At 43.3% G+C, this 22,890-nt stretch overlaps 1 protein-coding gene across 1 annotated transcript in view; it reads left to right on the forward strand.

Moving 5' to 3' along the window:
- Window positions 1-22,890, forward strand: part of mao (monoamine oxidase) — a 181,332-nt gene that overhangs the window by 54,119 nt on the left and 104,323 nt on the right. The window contains exons 2-3 of the mRNA XM_063050778.1: window positions 17,046-17,140; window positions 21,788-21,925. Of these exons, the coding sequence (XP_062906848.1) occupies window positions 17,046-17,140; window positions 21,788-21,925 (233 nt within the window). The remainder of the gene's footprint in view (window positions 1-17,045; window positions 17,141-21,787; window positions 21,926-22,890) is intronic.

Here is a 22,890-nt window from a genome sequence, read left to right on the forward strand (position 1 = left end):
TTCTCACAGCTCCATTCCCCTCTTATTCATTTATTTCAAGTGCAATCCAGGTTGTCCAATGGGAAACAATTCCCATGAAAATTTAGATATGGATACCATTTATTTTATGCTTAGAGTTTAGATGGTAAACTTATCTTTGTGTACACTGTATATGGGAAAGGAATATACACCACTTGGTCATTGAAAGCTGGAGAGCAGTTAAGATTCAGTTCAGACTGACAACCCCAAAGAATTAATAAATAATGTTGAGAGGGTCAGTACTGTCAGGATTAATTTTTCAATTTTGGGAGGCTAATGACATTTTCTTTTACTGCAACAATAAATGCAATAACAAATCTGTTAGTGCTCAGTGATTACCAGGCTCTTAATGTAATTTCCAGTGATTGATGGTTTCAGAGAAAGACAGGAGAAAAAATAGGGTTTTGAAATGCAGACTGTTTTTCTTTATATAAATGATTGTTCCATCAATGTTGCTTCGCTTGTTGAAAGAATTGCTAGACTTCAGAATGTTTGTCTCATCCTTTTTAACTGATTCATTGTACAATCAATAAAAAAGAAAAAAAAAACAGAACCATCAGTTGTTTTGATTTGAATATTGAACTGACTGATGAACTGATTCATAATATTATAAAAGACTGTGCATGAGGTTTATGTTCTCCTTGCAGTACTTTCAATAGTACATGAAATAGGGGCATTTAAGAGACTTAGGATGAAAAAAAATGGAGGATTATGCGGGAGGAAAGGATTAGACTGATTTTGGAGTAGGTTAAAGGATTGGCAGGATATCGTGAGCCAAAGAGTCTGTACTGTGCTGTACTGTTCTATGTAATTTCATGCTTTTGCATAATCTAGGATTACTTTTGAATAATTTTGCAGGTAAGTTGGTTACCCTGCAGGCTTAATCAAAGAAAAGTCGGGTGAATAGAGGAAATGGTGGCAGCTTCTTCCAATAAAAGTTGGTAATTTCTCCAGAAAATTTTACATTTATTAATCTGAAGTCCTTTCTGCTGTCTTTCCAATTGATTTTGCACTTTGTGGGAGTCGTTTCCACTGCCGGAAGTATTGGTCTTCCTGCCGGACGGACAAGTCTCTGAAGGCTTCTATGCAACTGGCTCCCACTTCTCTGCTTTTCCTTGCAACACACATCAAAGTTGCTGGTGAACGCAGCAGGCCAGGCAGCATCTCTAGGAAGAGGTACAGTCGACGTTTCAGGCCGAGACCCTTCGTCAGGATGTGATGTGTGTTGCTTGAAGTTCCAGCATCTGCAGAATTCCTGTTGTCTGCTTTTTCTTCACTGGTTCCCCAGTAGGAAGATCAGTACCACAATTCTATCAATATTTCTTGTGCTTCAAAAATTGCTTTAATACTAGCTAAAGCTTTCTTTTACTTATGTCTTTCCTAATAGTGGAGCTGGAATGAACACTGGGGACTGGGTCCAAGCTGTTGTGAAGGAGAGACTAGAGAATGGAGTGTGAAACAACATAGTGGTATGGAGGCAGGTTGGTACTCACATAGTCATACAGCATGGACATGGGCATGGGTCCCTCAGCCCAGTTGGTCCATGCTGGCCATGCTGAAGAAAGGGAGGCCAACAGATGAAGCTTTAGTGCTGGAATGAACAAGCAGGCGATGAAAGGTTGGCAAACTTGTGGGAGGAGAAGATGGCGGCACGACGCAGCTTGCAGCGGCCACTCCGGTGAATGATATCTGTTATCTGTCAAGTAGGGTGCCGTGCACAATCCTGATTTGATGGAGACAAACGTGAGAGCACGGAGGAACATCTGGTGAAATTTCTGAAATGCCTGCTTCGCTGCTGCTGCTACTGTGTGATCCAGAATCTCCGTCGGGAAAGGCCCTGAGTCCTCAGCTTTAGTTGCTGCTCGGCGGCCAGGGCGGGGTCGAAGCGCTCGGCAGAGATGGTTCTCGGTCCTCAGTGTCGGAGGGCTGGTCGGAGGCTCGAAGTTTTCGGACGGACTCAGAGTCCGCTGCGGTCAGGTGCTTCCAATGCATCGGCAAGTGTGCGGCGCTTGGAGGTTCATGGCAGGGAGAGTTTCTCCCTTCTACCATCTGCGTGAGATGTTGGGGCTATTGGGACTTGAGACTTTTTTTTACCGTGCCCATTGTCTGTTCTTTATCAAATTATGGTATTGCTTTGCACTGTTGTAACTATATGTTATAATTATGTGGTTTTGTCAGTTTTAGTCTTGGTTTGTCCTGTGTTTCTGTGATATCTTTCTGGAGGAACATTGTATCATTTTTTAATGCATGCATTACTAAATGACAATAAACGAGGACTGAATGTCCTCATAATCTAATCTAAAATGTGTGATAATGTTAAAATTCCCTAATTGTGTTGTCTCACAAAATGGAATTTTAGACCAATCTAATGAGTAATTAAACTAGCTGGGAATTGCAACTGTAACTACGTGCTATGATGGAGTAGCTCCAACAATGAAAATTTGTTGGGTCAACATATGTTACATCACTTTCGCAATCATCCTTAATGAAAATTCCACCCAATGAAGTAATCTGCACGTCACATCTGCAAAACCCTCACTAGATTTGTCAAAGATGAATTCCATTTTGTGGCACAACCTAGTCAGGCAACACTAACGTAATGACACTCGTTGAAAACTTTTTGATATCTACTAACTTAGAGCGACGTGATCTGCAATTTCAATATTCCTTCTCCCTTGCTTGAATGTTAGAATTGTGTATGTCTTACTTTGTGAGGTCACACTTACTTCCTTTTAATGCTCTGATTTGGAGTGGAAATTTTTTGAAGTAATACTTCTATGCCTGATGTAGCCTTCCCACACTTCTGCATACTGTGCAGCTGTGTGTATTTATGTAATTTACACAATACTTCCGAGGGGAAAGTATCAAATGTTGCTCGTGGGTCTCATCCCATCAGACTAGGCCACATCTTGTGCAAACAGCAGCCAAGGTGCCAGTGGTGTGGCCCTCTTGGCCTCTGTCGCTGATACAACAGAGGTGATGTTGGAGGCGTATTAGCTACTAATGTGACTTGTGACCTTTTATACAATTCTCAAGTGCTATTGTGGGCTATTTAATCCTGTGCTTTGACTAATGAGCTATGCCTAACTTTTACATCCTTTTCTCTAAATCCATTAAAGTGAGAGGGGAGGGATGCAGGATTTTGATTGAGGAGCAGAGATGATGAGGACGATGCCAAATAGGGAGATGAAAGGAATGAATTTTCCTGGTTAATACCCACACTTTGCTCCAGGGACCTGTGTGAAATTTGTCTGGATGGAAAACCAAAGTTGCTTGTTGCATCCATAACCTTTACACAACTTTTCAGTAACTTGAAGGGAAAGATTTGTGTGCATTCACTTTCTGAGCAGAAATTGGAGTAAGATGATCTGTGTTTGGAGAAGTGGGGAGAGGCAGATGGATGTGACAAGGCATCAGTTTGAAGATAAAAGTGCAAGCTCACATTTTACCATGACTGACTTTTGTAACTTGATGTCATCAAGAGGGTGAATTTTGAGACTTGTCAACATGGGGCTTAACCCTTGTTTTAAGAATGGTGTCAGACATTTGTTGAGAGCTTTCTAATTTTTTTTCAATATGTAGTTCATCCACAGGAACTCCTGGTAGCTATCAACAATAAAGACTGAAGTTCCTACATTTGTCATGGTGATTTTATTACAAGTGTTTTCAGACCTGTCCTTGGAAAAACCCTGATATAACAAATAAACTTCTTGTACATTTAATCACACTAATCCTGGGCACTACTACTACTATGTCAACTCAGGCCTAGGGGGATGGCGTCGGGCACGATGACAGACTCTCCACTTCTCCCTCTCCCTCATCAGTGGGTTCAGTTCATCTACATTATCCGCGCCGCTGTCTTCTAGGAGCGTGTTGACCATAGTCTTGGAAGGGCGCCCAGGGTTCATCCTCCCGTGCTTGGGCTCCCATATGATGACTAGGCTGGCAAGTAGCTCAGGGTGGCGTAGATAGTGCCCCGCTAGTTGCAGTCTTCTCGCCTCGATTTTACTGGTGAGCATCGGTAGGTTGTTTTACAGCTCGACGTTCATCATGTGCTGTTGCCAACTCACGTCAAGAGCCATCCGGAGCATTCGTGTATAGCAACCATCAAGAGACTTTCGCATAGTCTTGGTGAGTGTCCACGTCTCACATCTGTATGTGAGAATGGACTCTGACTGCTATGAAAATCCTTTTTTTTAAGCCCTCTGGTCAGGTTCGACTTCCAGATTTCCTTCATGTCGTTCATAGCCCTCCACGCCAGCGTCTTCCGTATCTTTATGTCCTTCTCCGAACTCATCATTCTTGACCCGAGGTACTTGCCTGAGAAAACCTGCTTGCACTTCCTTTCCAACTTCATGGAAAATAAATGAGAATGCACAATTGATGCAAAAGAAAGGCTAGTTATGTTCAATATTCTAATAAATTTGCTTGCAGATAGAGGGAATCAAAAATGACATTGAATTGGGTATCTGTGACATGCCTTGACTGTGACAAAAAAATCGTTGGCATTGTGAAGGAAAAATTGAAACCACCTGCAAAGCAACAAGATTTGGAAGCTACAGTGAATGGGATACAATTACCATTGGCAGACAGATGACCAGGTTAGCAGTCATCACTGTTGGTTGTGAAATGATAGTTGGCTTCCTTAATGCTGTCAGTTACCTAGGCCTTAGAAACCTTGGGAAATCAAAGTCCTAAAAATATCTGGCTCAGAGTTTGGGTGCAATTACAAAGGAATTGTTAATGGGTTGATCACCTATTAACAATTTAAGACCCTGTCTCACTGCAGATTTATCAACTGAGATTTTTTGGAATGTGCTCATTGTATGTGGTTTATCTTTTATGAGGCTTACAGGCTTTTGGAGGTCAATAAAATAGCTGCAGGGGGACTGTTGTGAGATTTTAAGTCATGGACTCAGAAAACTACAGGACTGAAACATGCCTCTTGGCTCATTTAGTCCATGCCAAGCTGTCTTGTCCCATCAACCTGCAGTTGGAATTTAGCTGTCCATGCCCCTCCCAATCTTGTACCTATCCAAATTTCTCTTGAATGTTGAAATCAAACCCAAATCAACCACTTCCACTGACAGCTTGTTCCACACTCTCAGCACTCTCTGAGTGAAGAAATTCCCCTTCATGTTTCCCTTAAACATTTTTACCCTTCACCCTTAACCCATGACCTCTAGTTCCAGTCTCACCCAACCTCGGTGGAGAAAGCCTGCTTGCATTTAACCCATTTATACTCATAATTTTATATACATCTACCAAGTCACCCCACATTCTCCTACACTTCAGGGAACAAAGTCCTAATTATTCAACCTTTCCCTGTAACTCGGGTACTCACGTCCTGGTAACTTCCTTGTAACTTGTAAATTTTCTCTGTACTCCTTCAATCTTATTGGCACTTTCTGTAGATAGATGGCCAGAGCTACACACAATACTCCAAACCAGGCCTCACCTATGTCTTGTACAATTTCAATATAACATCCCATTTCCTGTACTCAATTGAGAATCCGAATCTGAATCAGGAATCAGAATCAGGTTTATTATCACTGGCATGTGACATGAAACTTGTTAACTTAGCAGCATCAGTGCAAATCAATACATAATATAGAAGAAAAAAATAAGTAAGTAAATCTTATTCAGTATACTTTATGCTATATACATATACAGGTGTCCCTCGCTTTTCGAACATTCGCTTTACGAAACCTCACTGTTACGAAAGACCGACATTAGTTACCTGTTTTCGCTAACAGGTGCTTTCACTGTTATGAAAAAAGGCAGCGCGCACCCCGAGCAGCTGCTCCTCCCCCGGATTCGGAGCTGCATTCTTGCCGGCATTGCTTAAACACGTGCCTGTGAGCAGCCATTTGCAAGATGAGTTCTAAGGTATCAGAAAAGCCTAAAAGAGCTCGTAAGGGTGTTACACTTAGCGTAAAACTAGACATAATTAAGCGTTTGGATCGTGGTGAACGAAGTAAGGACAAAGTGAATTTGGCTTGTGTGTTGCTTGAATTTCCAGCATCTGCAGAATTCCTCGTGTTTGCATTTTTAAATTCACTACTGTGAAGCCTCTTCTGGTGATGCCTACACTGAAGAAGTTTAAATCTTCTCTTCGGGAGTTTAGTGAAACCATCTCTCACTGCTCCCCATCTGTAATTTCTTTGGCTCTTCAACTTTTCGACCACATTTTGACTCAGACTCACTATCACAGCCATATATCCTTTCTTGGAACGTGCCTCCGTCGCCAGCTTACTCCAGTTGGCTTTAGGATTCGTTTCCGACCCTCTCAATTTGGACCTTCTGAGGATCCCAGGTACTCACATTTTATTGACTCTGCCTCTCGTCAAGCTCTGAAGGCGACCCTCTCCGCCATGAGGAGGTATTTGGTGTCCCTATCCCAGACCCTTCCACACCTTCGGGACACTTTCTTCGCCGTCTGTAATGGTCCTACCCGTTATTTCATCCTCCGTCGGATCCATGCCTGCAATCGCCATTTTTTTGACTTTGTCATGTTAGGCAAAGATCACAAGATCCTACATCTGCGGAACCCAGAGCCTGCTGGCCCGGACGCTAGCAGGCATGAACTTCAGATTGTGGCCCCTGCCATTGATCTCGGCGGCTCCAACACCTCAGGGCATATTCAAAACCCAGAATCCAGCAACGACCATGGACACCTTCACAGCGATTGCGCAACCACCAACTGCGACTCCAGCCTTGAACTCCAGGCCGCGTCTTTATATGCTGCTATTGTGACTCCCGTCTCCCCTTCCCCCACCACCACTCTGCAACCCCGTCTCCCTCAGATCCCACCGTCAGCTCCTGGGCCCTCAGAGGCTCCACCTTCCTCTCACCCCAACCCTCCCCTCTCCACTGACACCCCCAGCCTCCCTCCTCTCCCCCTGATCCCAGCTCTCATCCGTGCCGGGTCTTTACCATCCTCTCCGACCTTCAACTGTCTGAGGCAGAACGCTTGGTCCTCAGGGCCTCACCTTTGTCCCCCTTCGCCCACACCTCAGCGAGTTCCGTGTTCGCCACGATGTGGAACTTTTCTTTCTCCGTCTCCGAGACTACTTCTTCGGCAAGGACTCTTCCACCCCCACTGATGACCCCTTCTCCCGTTTTCAACCTTCCTCCTCTTCATGGACACCCTGCTCTGGTTTCCTGCCTGCTCTGGATCTCTTTATTGCTAACCGCCGATGGGACATCAATTGTCTCGACTTCACCGCACCTTGTTCCCATTCCAACCTCACTCGTTTCGTACGCTCTGCTCTCCACTCCCTCTGCACTAATCCTAACCTTACTATTAAACCCACCGATAAGGGGGGTGCTGTTGTAGTCTGACGCACTGACCTCTACCTTGCCGAGGCACAGCGACAACTCGCGGATACCTCCTCTTATTTACCCCTCGATCGTGACCCCACTGAGGAGCACCAGGCCATTGTCTCCCACACCATCACCGACTTTATCCGCTCAGGGGATCTCCCATCCACTCCTACCAACCTTATAGTTCCCACATCCCACACTTCCCGTTTCTACCTCCTACCCAAGATCCACAAAGCTGCCTGTCCTGGCCAACTTATTGTCGCAGCTTGCTCCTGCCCCACCGAACTCATTTCTGCATACCTCGACACTGTTTTATCCCCCCTTGTTCAATCCCTTCCTACCTATGTTCGTGACACTTCTCACGCTCTTAATCTTTTGGATGATTTTAAGTTCCCTGACCCCCACCGCTTTATTTTCACCATGGATGTCCAGTCCCTATATACTTCCATCCCCATCAGGAAGGTCTCAAAGCTCTCCACTTCTTTTTGGATTCCAGACCTAATCAGTTCCCCTCTACCACCACTCTGCTCCATCTAGCGGAATTAGTCCTTACTCTTAATAATTTCTCCTTTGGCTCCTCCCACTTCCTCCAAACTAAAGGTGCAGCTATGGGCACCTATATGGGTCCTAGCTATGCCTGCCTTTATGTTGGCTTTGTGGAACAATCTATGTTCCGAACCTATTCTGGTATCTGTCCCCCACTTTTCCTTCGCTACATCGACGACTGCATTGGCGCTGCTTCCTGCACGCATGCTGAGCTCGTTGACTTTATTAACTTTGCCTCCAACTTTCACCCTGCCCTCAAGTTTACCTGGTCCAGTTCCGACACCTCCCTCCCCTTTCTAGATCTTTCTGTCTCTGTCTCTGGAGACAGCTTATCCACTGATGTCTACTATAAGCCTACTGACTCTCACAGCTATCTGGACTATTCCTCTTCTCACCCTGTCTCTTGTAAAAATGCCACCCCTTCTTGCAATTCCTCCGTCTCCGCCACATCTGCTCTCAGGATGAGCCTTTTCATTCCAGGATGAGGGAGATGTCCTTTTTTTTTAAAGAAAGGGCTTCCCTTCCTCCACCATCAACTCTGCTCTCACTCCATCCTCCCGCCACCCCACTAGGAGTAGGGTTCCCTTGGTCCTCACCTACCACCCCACCAGCCTCCGGGTCCAACATATTATTCTCCGTAACTTCCGCCACCTCCAACGGGATCCCACCACGAAGCACATCTTTCCCACCACCCCCCCCCCGCTTTCTGCAAGGATTGCTCCCTACGCGACTCCCTTGTCCATTCGTCCCCCCATCCCTCCCCACTGATCTCCCTCCTGGCACTTATCCTTGTAAGCGGAACAAGTGCTACACATGCCCTTACACTTCCTCCCTTACCACCATTCAGGGCCGCAGACAGTCCTTCCAGGTGAGGCGACACTTCACCTGTGAGTTGGCTGGGGTGATATACTGCGTCCGGTGCTCCCGATGTGGCCTTCTATATATTGGCGAGACCTGATGCAGACTGGGAGATCGTTTTGCTGAACACCTACACTCTGTCCGCCAGAGAAAGCAGGATCTCCCAGTGGCCACACATATTAATTCCACATCCCATTCCCATTCCCATTCTGACATGTCTATCCACGGCCTCCTCTACTGTAAAGATGAAGCCACACTCAGGTTGGAGGAACAACACCTTATATTCCATCTGGGTAGCCTCCAACCTGATGGCATGAACATCGACTTCTCTAACTTCTGCTAATGCCCCACCTCTCCCTCGTACCCCATCTGTTGTTTATATACACACATTCTTTCTCTCTCTCCTTTTTCTCCCTCTGTCCCTCTGACTATACCTCTTGCCCATCCTCTGGGTTTTCCCCCCTTCCCCTTTTCCTTCTCCCTGGGCCTCCTGTCCCATGATCCTCTCATATCCCTTTTGCCAATCACCTGTCCAGCTCTTGGTTCCATCCCTCCCCCTCCTGTCTTCTCCTATCATTTTGGATCTCCTCCTCCCCCTCCCATTTTCAAATCTCTTACTAGCTCTTCCTTCAGTTAGTCCTGACAAAGGGTCTCGGCCTGAAACGTCGACTGTACCTCTTCCAAGAGATGCTGCCCGGCCTGCTGCGTTCACCAGCAACTTTGATGTGTGTTGCTTGGCTTGTGGAAGTTGACGAAGATGATGCTGAAGAGGTTTTGCCATCCCCTGACCAAGAACTGATAGATGAAGAGCTGATGCAATTGGAAGAGGAAAGGATAACAATCGAAACCGAATGCAGTAGTGAACAGACCGAAAGTGACTGCGTGAGATTTTCGCTACAATGATAAAGTACGACTTTAATTTTGAAAGGGTACGTCGGTTTAGGGGATATTTGCAGGATGGTTTGAGTGCTTACAAAGAACTGTATGATCTAAAAATGTGCGAGGCTAAGCAGTCAAGCAAGCCTTCCACGTCAGCCACAGCAGACAACGAACCTCGACCTTCTACATCAAGGCGGGCAGTCATAGGAGATGAGCTGCCTGCCCTAATGGAAACAGACGATGATGAGATGACACCCCAGTGTCCCACCACCCCAACCCCCAGGCAGTGGACAGATACCGATTCGTGGAGATTGCCTCTGATCTGGGCCGACATTTACATGCCAGGCAGCACCTAATTAATTAGCATGTTTATTTTGGCTTTTTTCTTAAAGATGTGCTGGGTGCGTCCCAGCCACCGCTGTACCCCTGCATGCTTCGCGGATCGGTATTGGTTTGCTGCTCAGAGGGTGGGGGCCACTGCACCACCTCAACCTGCGACAACTCAGCCTAACACACCATCATCAGTGTGCTTGATGTCTTCCCGAATCTGTAAGTGATACTACACTGTCCATACATTATTTCTACTTTATATCGGCTGTGTATTTTTACATGTTACTTGGTATGATATGGCAGCTTCATAGCTTAAAGGTTACTGGAGAGAGTGTTTCTGCTGAGAGCGCTTGCGCCGTGTTTTTGCCGACGGCGCTTGCGTGAGATTCTCACTACGGTGGACAGTGCAGTAATGATTGTGGAAAAGTATTTCTACTTTATATAGGCTGTGTATTTATCATATCATTCCTGCTTTTACTATGTTACCGTTAGGTTTTGTGTGTTATTTGGCATGATTTGGTAGGTTATTTTTGGGTCTGCAAACGCTCACAAAATTTTTCCCATATAAATAGATAGTAATTGCTTCTTTGCTTTACGACATTCCGGCTTACGAACCGTTTCATAGGAACGCTCTACCTTCGGATGGCGGGGGACACCTGTATTGAATAGATTTAAATCGTGCAAAAAGCAGAAATACAATGTATATTTTTTTAATGAGGTAGTGTCCAAGTGTTCATTGTCCATTTAGGAATCGGATGGCAGAGGGGAAGAAGCTGTTCCTGAATCGCTGAGTGTGTGCCTGTTCCTGAATCGCTGAGTGTGTGCCTTCAGGCTTCTGTACCTCCTACCTGATGGTAACAGTGAGAAAAGGGCATGCCCTGGGTGCTGGAGGTCCTTGATAATGTGCGCTGCCTTTATGAGACATTGCTCCTTGAAGATGTCCTGGGTACTTTGTAGGCTGGTACCCAAGATAGAGCTGACTAGATTTACAATCCTCTGCAGCTTTTTTCCATCCTGTGCAGTAGCCACCCCATACCAGACAGTGATGCAGCCTGTCAGAATCCTTTTCACGGTACAACTATAGAAGTTTTTGAGTGTATTTGTTGACATACCAAATCTCTTCAAACTCCTCGTAAAGTATAACCACTGTCTTGCCTTCTTGGCAACTACATCGATATGTTGGGACCAGGTTAGATCCTCGGAGATCTTAATACCCAGGAACTTGAAACCGTTCACTCTCTCCACTTCTGATCCCTCAGAGGATTGGTATGTGTTACTTTGTCTTACCTTTTCTGAGTCCACAATCAGCTCTTCCATCTTACTGACGTAGAGTGCCGGGTTGTTGCTGCGACACCACTCCACTAGTTGGTATATCTCGCTCCTGTACGCCCTCTCACCATACTTGAGATTCTACCAACAGTAGCTGTATCATCAGCAAATTTATAGATGGTATTTGAGCTATGCCTAGCCACACAATCATGTGTATATAGAGAGTAGAGCAGTGGGCTAAGCAAACACCCCGAGGTGCGCCAGTGTTGATCGTCAGAGAGGAGGAGATGCTCTCACCAATCCACACAGATTGTGGTCTTCCAGTTAGGAAGTCGAGGATCCAATTGCAGAGGGAGGTACAGAGGCCCAAGTTCTGTAACTTCTCAATCAGGATTGTGGGAATGATGGTGTTAAATGCTGAGCTATAGTCGATGAACAGCATCCTGACGTAGGTGTTCGTGTTGTCCAGAAATTGTTGCCTTTTTTGAAGCAAGTGGGAACTTCCACCAATAGCATTGAGAGGTTGAAAATATCCTTGAATACTCCCGCTAGTTGGTTGGCACAGGTTTTCAGAGCCTTACCAGGTACTCCATCGGGGCCTTCCGCCTTGCGAAGGTCCACTCTCTTTAAAGACAGCCTAACATCGGCCTTTGAAACAGAGATCACAGGGTCACCAGGTACAGCAGGGATCTTCATAGCTGTAGTTGTATTCTCCTTTTCAAAGTGGGCATAGAAGGCATTGAGTTCATCTAGTAGTGAAACATCGCTGCCATTCATGCTATTGGGTTTTGCTTTGTAGGAAGTAACGTCTTGCAAGCCCTGCCAGAGTTGTTGTGCATCCGATGTTGCCTCCAACCTCATTCAAAATGGTCTCTCTGCCCTTGAAATAGCCCTCTGTAAATCAAACTTGGTTTTCTGGTACAGGCTTGGGTCGCCAGACTTGAATGTCACAGATCGAGCCCTCAGCAGACACGTATCTCCTGGTTCATCCACTGCTTTTGTTTTGGGAATGTACAGTAAAATACATTCATTTATGAAGGACATTATGCCAAAAGCTCTTTATGACTCTATCTACTTGTGATAGCATTTTCGAGGAATTAGGAATCTGTATTGCCAGGTCCCATTGTTCTGCCACGCTTGTTAGTGTTCTACTGCTCAACGTGCAAGTCCTACCCTCCTCTGTCCTCCCAAAGTGTAATGCCTCTGACTTATCTGCATTAAATTCCATCTGCCGTTTTTCCAGCTAATCCGGATCCCGCTGCAAGCTTTGATAGCCTTCCTCGCTGTCCACTATGTCACCAATCTTGGTGTCATCTGTAAATTTGCCGATCCAGTTTACTGCTACATTATCATCCAGTAACATCATGAAGGATCCCTCCTTTGTTACTCATGGACTCACATCAGAGAGGAGGCTACATAGTGTCTACGCCATTCCACCAGACTCTAAAAACAGTTACTTTACCAAGCAGTAAGGCTGATTGATCAACACCTCCGTCCACTAACTCATCCCTCCACACGTCCAACTTCCCCTACTTTATCATTTTCTATCAGTCACCTTGTGTACAGACACTCCTGTGCCTACTGTTAGTTTATGGACATACAATTGATCTATGTATATGAGCTATCTTGTGTATTTGTAAATAGTGTGTTTTTTATTATGATTGTGTTCTTTATATTGTGTTTCTTTTTGTGCTGCTTTGCCCCAGTGTAACAAATATTTTGTTCTGCTTTACAGTTGTGTACTGGAAATGACATTGAACAGTCTTGAATCTTAAATCTTGATCTTGAATCAGTTTGTTGATATAGATAACAAACAGCATTGGAGCCAGCACTGATCCCTGCGACACACCACTTGCCACAGGGCCCCAGTGAGAGGGTCAACCATCTATTGCCAGTCTCTGGCTTCTTTCGTGAAGCCAATGTCTAATTCAATTTGCCACCTCAAGCTGTTAATGCCAGGTGATTGAACTCTCATGATCAGCCTCCCATGCGAGATCTCATTTTGTTTTAGTTTTGTACTCACTCCACTCCAAACAATTCACCCTCCCTCTCCCCTCCCCTGCCAACTTCAGATACTGGTGACCTGTACACGTAAGAGTTAATGTCATTTGTGTGAATCTTAGGCGTGTACATATTCTGAATCAGAATCAGGTTTAATATCACCAGCATCTGTGGTGAAATATGTTGTTTTGGAGCAGCAGTACAATGCGATACACAGCAGTAAAAATTATAAATTACAGTAAGTATATATAAAATAAATTTAATAAGTAGTGCAAAAAGAGAGGGGGGAAAGTACTGAGGAAGTGTTCATGGTTTCATTGTCCATTCAGAAATCTGATGGCAGAAGCTATTCTTGAAATATTGATTGTGTGTCTTCAGTCTTGTTGGATTCTTGTGTTTAAATCCAAGATTCTTTTAGAAGTCAGGAATGAAGCATGAAACTTGTTGCTTCATGATTGTTTTATTAAGAGTTGATAGAACAAAGAACAGGAAGAGAACAGTGACAAGGGATTTTAAGTCTTGAATAAGAGAGGATCCCTAGCATAAAACAGCAACCTTTATACCCAAAGATAAGAAAATTCCATAGATAGGTGATGACTATTTTGAAAATACTTATTCAATACTGCAGTAGGAAGTTAACCAGTGAGAAAATACTAGCAACTTAATGCACAGCTTCCAGAGCTTTCCAGAATTATACTTCGTATAATCACTAGAGCCTTATTAAATTGTTATGCATTTACAGTCCACTTAAAAGGCAAGCAGATAATTGTCAAACTGCAAAGAAAATGACAACTGAACAGTCAGATCCAACAGGTTCCTGAACCTCCTCACTGATGGTAGCAATGAAAAGAGGATATGTCCTGGGTGATGGGGGTCTTCAATGATGAATGCCGTCTTTTTGAGGCATCACTTTTTGAAGGTGATCTGGGAGCTGGGGAGACTCGTGCCCAGGATGGAGCTGGCTGAGTTTACAACTTTCTGCAGCATTTTTTCTGATCCTGTGCAGTGGCCACTCCATGCCAGACAGTAATGTGAGAATGCTCTCCACGCAACATCTGCAGAAACTGACCTGAAAAATCTCCCCAAACTCATGAAATAAATCCACTGTCATACCTTCTTTGTAATTGCATCAATTGTTGGGCCCAGGATAGAACCTCACAGACGTTGACATCCAGGAATTTGAAACTGCTCACCCTTTCCACTGTTAATCCTTCAATGATGTCTGGTGGGTGTTCCCTCGACTTGCCCTTCCTGAAGACCACAGTCAATTCCTTGGTCTTGCATTGAGTGCAAGGCTGTTTCTGCAATACTACTCAACCAACTGATCTATCTCACCTCCTCGTCATCATCTGAAATTTTGCCAAAAATAGTTATGTCATTGGAAAGTTTATACATTCCATTTGAGTTATGCCTAGCCACACAGTTATGGGTGTAGAGGGAGTACAGCAGTGGGCTAAGCACACATCTTTGAGGCGTGCCAGTGTTAATTGTCAGTGAGGAGGAGATGTTACTTCCAATCTGCACGGACTGTACTCTCCTGCATAGGAAGTCAAGGATCCAGTTACAGAGAGCGGTACAGAAGACCAGGTTGAGCTTTTGATTAGAACTGAGGTTAAGGAAAATAAGTAAGCTGTTAGTTGCTACAGAATAAAATTTAAAGATGTGTTTCATTATTTCTTCTTGCTTTCAGGCCCTGGACTTAACAGGACTCTGTTTTGGTTGAAAATGAACATCTTGAGCCTTTAAGAATTTTTAACAAAATATTGATCTAGAATAGATACTCCTAAAAATAAGGAGTGCCTTGTAGTTTCTAACAATAAAAACAATCTGCCATTTCAATTTTTCTTTACCCGGCTATCTGCATGGTATTTGTAACCATAGCAACAGCCAAAGGTACCAAGCTGCATGATTGCATATCCAGCCTTCCTTCATAGCTGCCATGTAATAGCCAGCATGAGTATAAGCCGCCTTTTATTTGCTGCAGATTTTCTTGTTATCTTCATTGTTCAGTCTGTAATCATCATTATTCTTTGCATGAAAAAAATCAGGTGGACTAAGTAATTCCTTCATCTCAAATGTGTTTTCTCAAATACCATTATATGCTTTATTCAGTGCAATTAATTAACAAAGTAATTAATGATTCAGAGCCAAATTACAAATTTGCCCTGGGCACCAAAACACAAGAAGAATGTGATGTTTTAACAGCTGTACAAGGCTCACCTGGGAAGAACAGCCTTACAGCTGTCCTGATTTTTATCACTAATGCTCTATGCATTGCAAGGCTTCCTGGATACAAATTCCTTTGTGTGGGGTGTTGCTGCAGACTTACTGAGGTCCATAGCAGACTTTCTTCTCATCTGAATTTACTGGAGTTCCCCACCTGCATCACATGTTGAGCCAAGTTGGCAAAAAAAACAGCCAATGTCTGATAAGATGCTTGTGATTTCTGTGTTTGTGTGAGAGTCCTAAACTTTCTGATAGTTTGCAGGAGTGTTGTGAATGAATACAATTCTCAAAAAGGTGCATGTCATTAATAAACATTTACTATGTACAAATTATTAAGTTTATATAACTTAGTTTAAATATTAACTTAATTATCTTGAATATTAAACTAAATTGGAAAAGAATTCACAACCAGTCTACAAACAATGCATGAAGTTGTCTGGGAGAAAAATTCAAGATTCAAATACATTTATTATACAACCTTGAGATTAGCTTGCTCAAAGGTAGCCACAAAGCAAGAAACCTGAATTAATGGAAAAAAGAATAAAAATAAAAATGAAAGATCAACACTTGATGCGCAAGAGAAAGAAAAAAAGCACAGGTCATGCGAACAATTGAAGTGAACAGCATTCCAAACGAAAATTGAGTGCTCTAATCCAATCCCTGGAGTAGGCCCAAAGCCTTGCTTATCAGTTCTTCATATTAGTGGCATGGAGCACAGCAGCTGGGGCGGTCGTCATAGCCTCAGCGCCATGGAGATGACCGTCATGGAGAACAAGTGAAATCAGCCCTCATTCCAACCAACCCCGTCTTTTCAGTCTATCTGGGCCGGCGTTTAAATTGACCAAACAACAGATCAGTGAAAGTCTCCAGTGCCCTAGAGAGATGAGTGAAGATTGTAGACAATGGAGGCTCTTGCCTCCAATCCGGGTTGAAATTTAAATTGTCTAAACAGTGTATCTTCCCTCACAAACAAGAGAAAATCTGCAGCTGCTGGAAATCCAAGCAGCACATATAAAATGCTGGAGGAACTCAGCAGGCCAGACAGTATCTATGGAAAAGAGTATAGTTGACGTTTCGGGCTGAAACCCGGACTGGGTGACCCCATCCATTATCAATACTCTTCTGCGATTGTCAGCTTGGTATCAGTGGTTGCATAATCAGGGATTGTATGAGCAGCTAGTGCATATTACAACCATCCACCACCTGCTTCCGTGGCTTCATATGACCCTGGAATATGGGAAGAATTCATCTGATGCTATAACCCATCAAGTGAATATTTAACACAGTGCCATTCTACTTTCTTGATAAATCAAAATTTCTCATTATCTTGAATTTTCACCATTGATATAATCTCAGATGTTGCTTTTATAAAATTTTTGACCCATGTTTTGGTGACAGCAGTGCTAATTTCTCCAGCTTGAGTATACTGATCAACTGTTCTGCCTTCAATAGATGCAGGTGGAAGTGAGGGCTTCTGATATGCTTAATGTGCTTTTATTTCAATGACCTATTGCTTCTTGTTTCTGTGGTTCAACATATTAAACTCATTCTTAGTTTCCATTTGAAGCTTTATTTTTTCTTTGATCCCTTAGGTCTTTCAGCAGCCAAGTTGCTGACAGAATCTGGGCAGAAAGTGGTGGTACTGGAGGCCCGCGACAGGGTTGGAGGGCGGACTTTCACAACCAGAGTGAGTATGAAAGGTGGAAAACTGATTCCCCAGCAGGAATAAGCCAACAATATTGGTCTGAGTTTTTAACTTTATTTTCTACTGAAGAAAATTCATTGATGTAATCCATGGTGTGATCTAAACAATAAGAATATAGTTACCCACTCATGGCCATTTTATTAGGTACCTCCTGTACCTAATAAAGTGGCCGCTGAGCATTTGTTCATGGTCCCGTAAACACGAGGAATTCTGCAGATGCTGGAAATTCAAGCAACACACATCAAAGTTGCTGGTGAACGCAGCAGGCCAGGCAGCATCTCTAGGAAGAGGTACAGTCGACGTTTCGGGCCAAGACCCTTCATCAAGGGTTTTGGCCCGAAACATCGACTGTACCTCTTCCTAGAGATGCTGCCTGGCCTGCTGCGTTCACCAGCAACTTTGATGTGTGTTGTTTGTTCGTGGTCTTCTGCTGCTGTAGCCCATCCACTTCAAGGCTCGACATGTGCATTCAGAAACGCTCTTCTGCACACCACTGTTGTTACACATGCTTATCTGAGTTACTGTTGTCTTCCTGTCAGCTTGAACCAGTCTGGCCCATTCTCCCCCCAACCCCCCACCCCCCACCCCTCGACCTGGCTCATTAACAAGGCATTTTCACCCACAGAACTGCCGCTCACTGGAAACTTTTTTTTGTCTTTCACACCATTCTCTGTAAACTTTAGAAACTGTTGTGTGTGTGTGTGTGTGTGTGTGTGTGTAAAATCCCAGAAGATCAGCAGTTTCTGAGATATTCAAACCACCTGAAAAACAACTGTACTTCTTGACCATGTCTGTGTGTTTTGATGCATTGAGTTGTTGCCATGTGCTTGGCTGACTAGATATTTGTATTGATGTGTAGGTGCATTTGTGTACTTAATAAATTGACCCTGAGTGTATAAATTAGAAGTAATGACTGACTTGAGATACATTATATTTAACCTATATACTTGTTGAGTCTTGAGTTGTTCTATTATTGTAATGAATGAATGCTCCACAAACCACCTATTCAGTACAGTCACAATGTGAATTCCTGTATTGATTTTAAAAAAATGTACTATCTCTGTAGTAGGAGCACCTCACTGATATCAATCTGTGGCTCACAAGTGTTTTAGTCCATTTTTTTTATAACAGTGAGGTATCGCATTTGCATCACAGCCAGGTATGGAAACACCAATGTCTAGCAACAGAAAAGACTACAGGAAGTGGAAGATAAAGCCCCTGGCATCACTGGCAAAGACCTCCCCACCACTGAGAGCATTTACATGATGTGCTGCCACAAGAAAGCCATATCCATCATCAAAGACCCCACCATCCAGCCCATGGCCTCTTCTCGCTACCACCATTGGGAAGGAGGTACTGAAGCCTTTGGTCCCACACCACCAGGTTCAGGAACAGTTATTCCATAACAGCCATCAGGCTCCTGAACAGCATGGATAACTTCATTCGCTACTACTCTGAACTAATTCTCTGACCTACAGACTCACTGTTGAAGATTCTTTATAACTCGTGTTCCTTGTTAAGTGCCGTGTTGTTTGACATAGGCGATCACGGTCTTTCCATGACCAGGATTGGTCTCGGCAAATTTTCCAACAGAAGTGATTTGCTATTACCTTCTGGGCAGTGTCTTTAGATGGGTGGCCCCAGCGATATCAGAGATTGTCTGCCTGGCGGCAGTGGACACATAACCAGGACTTGTGGTATACACCAGCTTCTCAAATAACCATCCACCACCTACTCCCATGGCTCCACGTGACCCTGATTGGGTGGGGGGCGGTGGCTAAACAAGTACTACATCTTGCCCAAGGGTGACCTGCAGCCTAGCAAAGGGAAGGAGCACCTTACACCTCCGTTTGTAGAGACGTATCTCCACCCAAGAACTATATTCCTAGTATAATTTTTAATTGCACGGTTTGTCTTTTGCATATTGTCAGTCTTTTTTAATGTATAGTTTGCATTTTTCCTGCAAGTGCTTGCAAGAAAGTGAATCTCAAGGCAGCATATGCTATCAACATGCACAATGATAATATTCGTATTTTGAACTTTGAGGGATGAGCAATTTATCAAATTGCATGTGAAATTAAAACTGGGATCATATTTTTTTAAATGATTAACAGACCTAGTCTAGTAACAGGTTTTCAGAATCTTCCTGATCTCCTTGCATGTTTTTACATTGAGTAAACTTTTCAACTGTTTGGGCCACCTCCAGCACATATCACCTGACCTTGGACTTTATAACAAATTTCAATCTGTACTATAGTCTCTACATCCCAGTTGTGAGTGCACAGCTTGCTGATGAGACTGACAACACACCAGCCTGTTAAAACTGGAAGCAGTAAGCAAAGGGCAGTTCTCAAATATAACTTTACAATTGAAGCTTTTATGGGTTTTCTGCTCCATCCTCAATCTGACATTTGACTTTTGATTTTCTAGTAAAATCACATTCTAACTTAATCTTCTAAGGTTATCTCAAAGACAAACACTTTTGATTATCTCACTTCTATTTCCCCTTCACCTTGCGTTGTGGGAGTTCAGTCACCCCTCTGTATGTTGCAATTATCGGTCAAGGCAAGATCTTTTGGGCTATTAGAACGTATTTAAGGAAGTTACCCGGGTAGTCTGTTCCAGGCATGCTGAGCACAATTACATATCCCTCATATTTTCCTTTCCTAAGGTTGCACATGATGGATTTTTATGGCCAGTCTACAAACATTTAGTTACTATTCCTTGATTTAACCGAGATGAAACCCTATCCCGGATCAGTATACAATCATAATCAAAACATCCCATTGATAGATACATATATTATTGATCCCAATACAAATTACAGTGTCACAGTAGCATTACAGGTGCATAGATATACAAATATTAGAAGAGAAGTAAGACAGAATAAAACATAAGTTACCTCAAACAGTCTAACAGGAGGAGGGATCGTCACTTCCCTGGCTGTAGATTTACTCATCATAGATCCTAATGGCTGAGGGTAGGAATTACCTCACATAGTGCTCTTTGGAGCAACGCAGTTGTCTTATTCTATTACTAAAAGAGCTCCTCTGTTCAGCCAAGGTGGCATGCAGAGGGTGAGGAACATTGTCCAGAATTGCCAGGATTTTCTTTAGGGTCCTTTGTTCTACCACAGCCTCCAGTGTGTCCAGTTTGACTGCTTTAACAAAGCCAGCCTTTCTAATCAGTTTATTGAGTCTGTTGGCATCATCTGTGTTGATGCCATTGCCCCAGCACACCACCGCATAGAAGACTGTACTGGCGACAACAGACTGATTACACCAATCAATCAAATTCACCTCCCTCCAAAGGTTGTTTGTAGTCCATAGCCACGATTCCACCACTGCCCATCTGAAGTCGGGATCCTATCGTGGGGCCCTGCATTCCCCAAGTGGTTAATTGTTTTAGAAACGAGCCTGTGTTGTTTGTTTAAGGAAAAATCATTTGTTGGGCTGGCTGTTGGTATTTGTACTGCCAAGCCTGCTAGCTCAGTTATGGAAAGCAGATCTGACTTATTTAATTGGACAGGGACAATTGTTTTGTTATGACATGATTTATATCAACTGAATTAAAGTCTCAAGTGCCCTGTAAGGACTGTTTGTAAAATTATTCCCTCTCCATACACTTGCTGTCTGCCCAACTCTCCTCGCAATTCCATCAGAAAACTATTCTTAGAATCACAGAGCAGTATAGCATAGATTCAGGCCTTTTGGCCCATCTAGTCCATGCTGACCACATTGTCCATCTAACTAGTGCCAATTTCCTGCATTCAGCCCATATCCGCCCCAGGACCCTCTGCTTCCTGTTCCTATCCAAGTGCCTCTTAAAAGATACTGTGGCATCTACTTCCTCTGGCAGTATTGTAGACACCAGGACAGTTTCCTTGCAGTGATAAAAATGTTCAAGCTGTTGCTCTGCTCCATAAGAGCTGTCCTATGCATTCTAAGTCTGATGTTAGCTGGAGTATTAGCAGTGAATCGCTTACCAACAACTTTGGGGTGGGAGTGGGGGCTGTGCTTGCATTACAAATCCTACAGTTGCTCGGAGTTTTCTGAGGAAATGTTGGCAGTTGTATAAGGAATGTTGAACATTTCCTTAAAATCTGCAGGCTTGGCAGTACAAATATTTGAACTGGTTGTCTAGCTGGATAGTTTTAGAAATAATCCCATGCTACCAGTTTTAAATTTGAATAGAGTGGGTCACTGTGTTGTTAATGTTTCTTTTCCAACTGAGATATGGGGTATTTACTAATTTAGTGCAGAAAACCTTTCAAAAAGATGCTACCATGATATTTCTAGTATTGTCTTTGGTATTCCCATGGCATTAAGACGCTGCTGTGCAAATATTGACAATAATGGATGAATCCTAAATAAAAGCAGTAATTAAGTGAATCATTTGGTTTTGTTTCTCTCAGAATTTAGACACAAGTATAATTTTCACCAAATTTGGTGCTGCTGTGTGTTCACTTCATAGGCATGCAAATTGTCATAAAGTGACAATGAATCCAAGCATAGCTCCAACTCCCTGCAATGTTTACAAATTCCAACAGTGAGAGCAGTGGAGTGTTCATGAAAATATTGATGGTCTCCTACGCATAATTCTGATTGTTTTACTCTCATTTCTCACCAGAATAAAAATGTAAACTATGTGGACCTAGGTGGAGCTTATGTGGGTCCAACTCAAAATCGAATCCTACGTCTGTCAAAAGAAATGGGCCTGGAAACCTATAAAGTGAACGAGGTTGAGCGGTTAGTTCACTATGTGAAGGTAAGAGTTTGTTACACCAACTCATCAGCAGAACGTTTGATCATTTCAGATTATTTGGGGGAGAGAGGATGACTGAAATGCAGAGGCCCCGTTTGACACTTGGGCTACAATTGTAGAAAAATTTAAAAAGTTCCTTTAAAGATATATTCGCAGAACTTCAGAAAGGAAAATTGCAATGAACTACATGAGCTCAGATCTGTGATTGGCTAAATGTGAGCTTGAGAGGCAGCACCTCATCTTCTGTCTTGACACCCAGTAACTGTTGGGTCTCTACACTGAATTCTCCATAATTTTGAATAACTAGCCTTTTCTTGTTTATCTTTGAATTAGCCAATTCAAATGTATGGTCATTCACAGATGCTTCCTGACTTGCTGAGTATTTCTATCATCCTCATTCTTCCCATAATGAGTCAACCAGAAATGAACATAATAGTTCAAGTGTGGTCTAAACAGAGTTTTATAGAGTTTTACAACGTTACCTCCGGCTCTTGAACTCAATTCACTGATTCATGAAGGCCAATGCACCTTGCACCCTATCAACTGGCTTGGCAACTTTGAGAGATCTATGGACATGGATCCCAAGATTCCTCCATTTCTCTACAATGCTAAGAATCCTGCCATTCTAATTCTGCCTTCAAGTTCGACCTTTCAAAGTAAATCACTTCACACTTTTCTGACTGAATTCCATCTGCCTCTTCTCAGCCTACCTCTGCATCCTATTGGTGTCCTATTGTAACAACAGCAACCTCCTACACTATCCACAACACCACCAACCATCATATCATCTGCAAACCAATGTTCCCTCTAATATATTTTACAGCTGCAGGACCAACTGTTGCTCTGAGCAGGAAATTTTTCCCTGGCCTGAAAACTATGCAGCATTTCTAATGTTTTTTTGTAACATATATACTATGATATTTGGAATGAAAACTGAAAAATCACATGTAACGCTCTGGGCTATTGGC

The sequence above is a fragment of the Mobula hypostoma genome, chromosome 6 (assembly GCF_963921235.1).
Source record: "Mobula hypostoma chromosome 6, sMobHyp1.1, whole genome shotgun sequence".
Taxonomy (NCBI): domain Eukaryota; kingdom Metazoa; phylum Chordata; class Chondrichthyes; order Myliobatiformes; family Myliobatidae; genus Mobula; species Mobula hypostoma.